General features: G+C 36.4%; 1 protein-coding gene and 1 long non-coding RNA gene across 2 annotated transcripts in view; both read right to left on the reverse strand.

Moving 5' to 3' along the window:
• Positions 1-8118, reverse strand: part of LOC136849317 (uncharacterized) — a 200604-nt gene that overhangs the window by 100756 nt on the left and 91730 nt on the right. The window lies entirely within an intron of this gene.
• Positions 1-8118, reverse strand: part of LOC136849316 (homeobox protein orthopedia-like) — a 138125-nt gene that overhangs the window by 90969 nt on the left and 39038 nt on the right. Inside the window, exon 2 of the mRNA XM_067122676.1 lies at positions 2895-3145. Within this exon, the coding sequence (XP_066978777.1) occupies positions 2895-3145 (251 nt within the window). The remainder of the gene's footprint in view (positions 1-2894; positions 3146-8118) is intronic.

Consider the following 8118-nt stretch of genomic DNA (forward strand, 5'->3'; position numbering starts at 1 on the left):
CTGAAGGGGAGGGAGGCTGCACTCTCTCTCTCTCTCTCTCTCTCTCTCTCTCTCTCTCTCTCTCTCTCTTCCTCCGTAATTGATGGTAGTTGCCGGCAACGTCTGCACTAATTATTATTTGAGACATAAAGACTTTATTCCGGCCGGGGGAAATAGCACTTCCCTGAATAACAATAATTTGATGCCACTCATTCAAGAAGGATTTGCGCTAGAAATTACGAGTCCGTTGAATTCGTGCTTGTTAAGAAGGATTTCATTTACATGACATTAAGGAAATATAATGATCTCATTATAATCGTTCGTTTATGGATTCGTATAATGAGTTTACATCATGGCGAAGGAAGGAGGGCCTCCGTTCGCCCTGTTCTATTTGCTGCGAGAGTAGTTCCGACAAAAATTGACAGACCTTTGAAAGTTGAAAGCGAATTGATGAATAATTAAGCAAGGAAGAGTCATAATAAGTGAGTTTTCATCTCCGGGCATTCTGATGAATTTGGACGCTGCATATTAGAGCCGCAAAGTTGTTTTCTGCAACAAAATTTAGAAACTAATTAATTAACAACCCCTTATACTTGTTCAGCTTGGATGTGCACAGTGAATTTACAACATAGTTACTCCAGACTATTGCTACATACACATTTAAAACATCCATTTAAATACAGACTAGTTACTACATACCCATTTAAATACACCCATTTAAATACAGGCTAGTCACTACATACCCAAATAAATACATCTAAAATCTAGGGGTTAACTTAGCTACCAATATGTATGCCCTGTAGTTACTACATACCCATTTAAATACACCCATTTAAATACAGACTAGTTACTACATACCCATTTAAATACAGACTAGTTACTACATACCCATTTAAAAACAGACTAATTACTACATACCCATTTAAATGCACCCGTTTAAATACAGACCAGTTACTACACACCCATTTAAATTCACCCGTTTAAATACAGACCAGTTACTACACACCCGTTTAAATACAGACTAGTTACTACATACCCATTTAAATACACCCATTTAAATATACCCATTTAAACACACCCATTTAAATACAGACTAGTTACTACATACCCATTTAAATACACCAATTTAAATACAGACTACTTACTATATACACATCTAAATACACCTAGAATCTAAGGGTTAATTTAGCTTCCAGTATGCGCGCCCTGTTGTGTCCCATTTCTCTTTATCTTTCTATACTGTTACACCGTTGGTATTACTTAAGGTTCTTTACAGCGTGCCTTGGGTACCTAGCTACAAACCATTTCGTTCCTTTTACTGTACTTCCTTTCATATTCTCTTCCATCTGATTTTCCATCCGTCTCCTAACAATTGATTCATAGTGCAACTGCGAGGTTTTCCTCCTGTTAAACCTGTCAAACCTTTTACTATCAATCTCCTTTGCAGCGCTGAATGACCTCATTGAACAGGTGTGGGGTCATATGAAGAGTGCTTGGCCTTTGGTCTAACTTCTATATTCAGTTCAAATTCAACAGACCTTTTCTGAAAATATTAAAGTCATCATTAATTTTCAGTGATGAGATATATATATATATATATATATATATATATATATATATATATATATATATATATATATATATATATATATATATATATATCGCTGATTTCATACGTTTCCTATAATATAAACGAGAGAGAGAGAGAGAGAGCCTATAAACTTTTACCCTAACTGGTACTGTCTCTGAGGTTTGAAAATCATAAAGAGTTACTGCAATATCCAGGCTTTTTACAATAAAGCTAGTTACATGAATCAAGAATCAACGCGCCTTTCATTTATTGCCTGGATGCCCCCAAAATGGCGCCCTCCCCCATTTCAACAACATACAAAAAAAAAGCCATGCAATATGGGAAGAACTCCCTCAACTAGGACCGGGAATTTTACATTGCGTTAAAAGCGGATGTCTTCTTAAGGCATGAATACTTACAGAAAGTGGTGTGTTCTTCTATAAATATCTCAAGATGATAAATAAATGGATAGATAAATTAGTACATAAATAAATAAAAAAAACCGTGCACGACGCCTGTCAACACACACACAAACAATATATACACTACATATATATATTAAATATATATATATATATATTTATATATATATATATATATATATATATATATATATATATATATATATATATATATAACACATGTACAGTATATATAATTTATAATATATATGCATATATATATATATATATATATATATATATATATATATATATATATATATATATATATATATATATATATATATATATATATATATCTTTCTATACATTGGCATTACAGGTTCTTTACAGCGTGTATGATATAATATATATACTGATTTTCCATATATATACGTATGAATGTCTTTTCCTGTAATACTACAGTGTAATATGAATATAAGAAGGCCTTCTTATATTCATATATACGTATGTATAATAATGTTCTCTAAATTAAACGTGAAAGAACTTACCGAAATATATGAATATGACGTGACATATAAACCCGATATATATATCTTCAAGAACAAAAACTGAGTAACTAATATTTACCCTAAATGACTAAGATTTTCTACAAAAAAATAAAATAAAATAAAGCCTATGATTTAAGACGATAACAAATACAAAGCATCAAAAACTTTCAGCTGAATCTTGAAAGCATCAATGTCTCCAAAAGCATCAAAACCCAAGACTTCATCAAGCAAAAAAATAAAATAAAATATTTTGCCTTTGAATATATATATATATATATATATAAAGCCTCCTGTCTCACAAAACCAAACTATATATATACAACAAGTCTCTCCACCACCCACCCCTTACCCCCGGCCATTATTAAACCTTCGGAAGAGCTTAAGTGACCTCACCTGAACTCTGACCTCGGGGAGGTTGACCTTGAGGGCGAGCTCCTCTCTGGAGTACACGTCCGGATAGTGACTTTTCTCGAAGGCTCGCTCCAACTCGTGTAGCTGGTAGGTGGTGAAGGTGGTCCTATTCCGCCGGTGCTTCTTCTTGGCGTCGCCGTTCAGGTCCTGTGAGTTCCCCGAGGAGTCGGTTCCTCCCCCGTCGCCGCCGGGGCCTCCGCCCCCACCCCCGCCTAGGCCTCGGTTGCCGTCATCTGGTGAAATAGGACAAGTGGGGGGCGAGTTATTAGTTTTGGCGTCATTGAATGGTAATATTATCATGACTGCAAAAAGGAAGTTGTCAGAGATTTGGTATCTGGTTTTAATAAAAAAAAAAAAGGCATGCAATCAATAATGCAAAATGAAACGCATGAATCAACATGGAAATATGGTAATATCATGACGACTGCAAAAAGGTAGTTGTCAAGAGATTTGGTATCTCGTTTTAATAAAAAACAAAGTTATGCAATCAATAATGCGAAATGGAACTCATGAATCATCACGGAAATATGGTAATATTATCATGACGACTGCAAAAAGGTAGTTGTCAAGAGATTTGGTATCTGGTTTTAATAAAAAAAAAAAAAGTCATGCAATCAATAATGCAAAACGAAACGTACGAATCAACGTGGAAATATGGTAATATTATCATGACTGCAAAAAGGGAGTTGTCATAGGTTTGGTATCCGGTTTTAATAAAAAAAAAAAAGTTATGCAATGAATAATGCAAAATGGAACGCATGAGTCAATATGGAAATATGGTAATATCATGCCGACTGCAAAAAGGAAGTTTTCAAGAGACTCGGTATCTGGTTTTAATAAAAAATAAAAAAGTTATGCAATCAATAATGCAAGCTGAAACGCATGAATCCACATTGAAATATGGTAATATTATCATGATGACTGCAAAAAAGGAAGTTGTTTGGGATTTGGTCCCTGAGATTAATTAAAATAGGTCAGTCATGCAATCAATAATGCAAAATGAAACGCATGGATAAAAATGGAAATAAGTAATAATGCTATGACATTCACAATCTCGTGAAAAGCAATCTGTGCAATAAAAATCCACAATTATATAGTAAATCTATTACTATGTAAAATAAACAAAGACTTTCGAACACTTGAACTTCATCTTCGAACTTGTAATATTGCAAACCTACATTCTCATTTTACATTTTAACGTTAGCACTGATGAGGAACACAGTTCAGGTGTTAGAAAGTCTTTGTTTATTTTACATAGTAACACATTTATTTTATAATTGCGGATTTTTATTACACATTAATAATAATGGAATATCGCTATGCGACTACTGCTCTTACTTTATAAGCGCTTCAGCTGTATTATTCGGTAATTGCTTACTCTTTATGGTAGTAATTGATTCTATCAAGTCAACAAATACAGAAAAAAAGAGATCACTTATTAAAATAATTTGACAAATTAATAATTATAAACATAAAGACTTAAGTAAAATAATAGAAGAATTGTTTTAGGGCAGCAACGCATTGCATCTTCGCTTGAACTTTTGAGCTTCCAATTGCACAACAACATCATTAGGGACCAGACGGGATTAATCGAGGGATAGAAGGAAGGAAGGAACATAGAATTTAGCCCAAAGGCCAAGCGCTGGGACCTATGAGGTCATTCAGCGCTGAAACGGAAATTGACAGCAGAGAGGTTTGAAAGGTGTAACAGGAGGAAAACCTCGCAGTTGCACAATGAAACAATTGTTAGAAGGTAGACAGCAAGACCGAAGAAAGAGATTATGAATGGCGGTACAGTAAAAGGAATGAAAGGGGTCGCAGCTAGGGGCCGAAGGCACGCTGCAAAGAACCTAAAGTAATGCCTACAGTGCACCGCGTGAGGTGCACTGACGGCACTACCCGGAATCGAAGGCCAGATGCCGATAAGAGCAAGTGGAGCGCAAGCTCAACCCTTCGCCAAACGGAAGCAAATCGCCCTTGAACTCCCAAGGGCGGTGTTCCCCAAGGGGCTAGCAACCCTCCTCTCCCATTCTCTCCCTCCCATCTTTCTCTTCCCTCCCTTACCGACCAATTACTTTAGGAAGGGGCTTAGGCTAAGTAGCCTAACTTGGATGAACTAGAGCTTACACCTACGTGTCCAACCCTAAGGCCCCCCCTGTCTGCAACTTTGGCCCCCTCAACTTTACGGAGCCTGTACGCAAAGTTTCATACGGGCCGCCTTCGCTTTACCAAGATCGATAGGTCGATAGGTTCGTTGTCGGTTAGGTGAGAGTTATTGTAAATAAATGGTTATATATATATATATATATATATATATATATATATATATATATATATATATATATATATGCATATAAATACACATATGTTATTATATAATATATATATATACATAATATATATATATTATATATGCGTCAGTATAATTAAACATACAGACGCATACATTACGAGTCGAGACCTTTCCCATACAAATGATCTGATTAAATTAATAAAAAGTGCAAATACATTCAAGTAAAAATGGTTTAACTCTGTCGAATGAAAGCCAAAAATAAACAAAGAAAAAGCATCGCTAAACATATAGAACGCAGACTGTGAGCTGAATAAGTTAACAAAATGTGCAATTCCATTAAAGTAACAATGATAAGACTCATTCGAATGAGAGGAAAAATATCACATTAACATAAAAGGAAAACACGATAAGAAAATACACGAACAAAGGAAGAAAACAAACAACACTGTGACATTAATCCCGTCGACCAGAATTAGAATGGAATGGAATATAGAATTCTGGCCCAGGGCCAAGAGCTGGGACCTATGGGATCATTCAGCGTTGAAACGGAAATTGACAGTGAAAAAGCTTGTAAGGTGTAACAGAAGGAAAACCTCAAAGCAGTTGCAATATGAATGGATTGTTAGGAGAGGGTGGAAAGTAAGATGGAAGAACGAGAATATGAATAGAGGTACGGTAAAATGAATGAAAGGGGGTTGCAGCTGGGGACCGAAGGAGCACTGAAGGCACTACCCCAGAATTAGAAGGCCGCCAAAACCGAGACATCATTAAATCTAGAGTACTAGAGTCCCCTTGCAATGTCCTTCTCTCAACCTCCATTCATTTCTTTAGCCGACACGAAAAAGCGATCATGAAAACGCTTCTCTCTCTCTCTCTCTCTCTCTCTCTCTCTCTCTCTCTCTCTCTCTCTCTCTCTCTCTGCGGGGAGCGTGACGCCAGGCACTAAAGTATAACGATTAATAACTATTAAGGTAATTGCATGTCCCGTATAACAAGCCGTTTAATCCAATTAACGCAGGTAGATGTAAAGTAGGGACCATTACCTGCCCTGTTAATTATTAGACTTATTACCTGACTTCAAGGGATACGTCGGACCGATATGCTCTTTTTCCCGTAATCCTTCGGTCTCTCTCTCTCTCTCTCTCTCTCTCTCTCTCTCTCTCTCCTCTCGCTTTGAGGAGGAGGACCCAGAAGCTCGAAATGTTCCGGGAAACATTTTCAGGGGGCAGGGGAGAGGAGAGTCACAGCAGCAGAGAAGCGGAAGCGTATGGGTGGCTATTTTTTTTTTGGGGGGTGGCCTTTGCCTTTTCTCGTTTATTTTTGGCAGTTTTGTAAAATAGCTTTGTCGATGAAAATACTAAATAAATATGTTACAGCAGTTTAAATCCACACACGCTATATATATATATATAATTAATATATATATATATATATATATATATATATATATATATATATATATATATATATATATGTATATATATATATATATATATATATATATATATATATATATATATATATATATATATATTAAAATATATATATGGGAAGAAGGACTGATAAAAGCAGACGAAGATCCAGAAATATACAGAGACAGGAGAATGAAAAACAGTACAGAGGAATGGCACAACAAACCAATGCATGGACAGTGCATGAGACAGACAAAAGAACTGGCCGATGACGAAACATGGCAATGGCTACAGAGGGGAGAACTCAAGAAGGAAACAGAAGGAATGCTAACAGCGGCACAAGATCAGGCCCTAAGAACCAGATATATCCAAAGAACAATAGATGGAAATAACATCTCACCCATATGCAGGAAGTGCAATATGAAGGACGAGACCATAAGCCACAAAGCAAGTGAATGTCCGGCGCTTGCACAGAACCAGTACAAAAAGAGGCATGATTCAGTAGCAAAAGCCCTCCACTGAGGCCTGTGCAAGAAACACCAGCTAGCTTGCAGTAATAAGCAGTACAAACACCAACCTGAGGGAGTAATAGAAAACGATCAGGCAAAGATCCTCTGGGACTATGGTATCAGAACAGATGGGGTGATACTTGCCAATAGACCAGACGTGACGTTGACTGACAAAATCAAGAAGAAAGTATCACTCATTAATGTCGCAATACCATGGGACAACAGAGTAGATGTGAAAGAAGAGAGAAAATTGATAAGTATCAAGACCTGAAAATCGAAATAAGGAGGATGTGGAATATGCCAGTGGAAACTGTACCCATAATCATAGGAACACTAGGCACGATCCTAAGATCACTGAAAAGGAATCTGGGAAAACTAGATGCCGAAGTACCTCCAGGACTCATGCAGAAGAGTGTGCTACTAGAAACAGCGCACACAGTGAGAAAAGTGATGGACTCCTAAGGAGGCAGGATGCAACGCGGAACCCTACACTATAAAAACCACCCAGTCGAATAGGATGACTGTGATAGACAATATAATAATAATAATAATAATAATAATAATAATAATAATAATAATAATAATAATAATAATAATAATAATAATAATAATATTCTTTGAAAGTTTGAATTTCAAGTCAGGGCCCCTGTGGGCTTGCTCCATACGAATAGGGCTCACCTTCTGAACAATAATAATAATAATAATAATAATAATAATAATAATAATAATAATAATAATAATAATAATGCATAGAAAGTTTGTAAAAAAAATTAACTATATACCAAACCCGTGACATAACCGACTTCAGACACTTACTTCTGCATCGAAAGGTCCGACTACTAGTACCTCCGGCCCTCCTACCCACTAACGCCCCCACCCTACCCCCTCCCACACCAAAATCTCACATAGCCAAAATAGCTACCGGAGCGTCACCTTAATTTCCCCCGAGCCACAAACCTGTACCACTTGGAGGAGGGCCATCTGCAGCCCGG

Source organism: Macrobrachium rosenbergii, chromosome 20 (assembly GCF_040412425.1).
Source record: "Macrobrachium rosenbergii isolate ZJJX-2024 chromosome 20, ASM4041242v1, whole genome shotgun sequence".
Taxonomy (NCBI): domain Eukaryota; kingdom Metazoa; phylum Arthropoda; class Malacostraca; order Decapoda; family Palaemonidae; genus Macrobrachium; species Macrobrachium rosenbergii.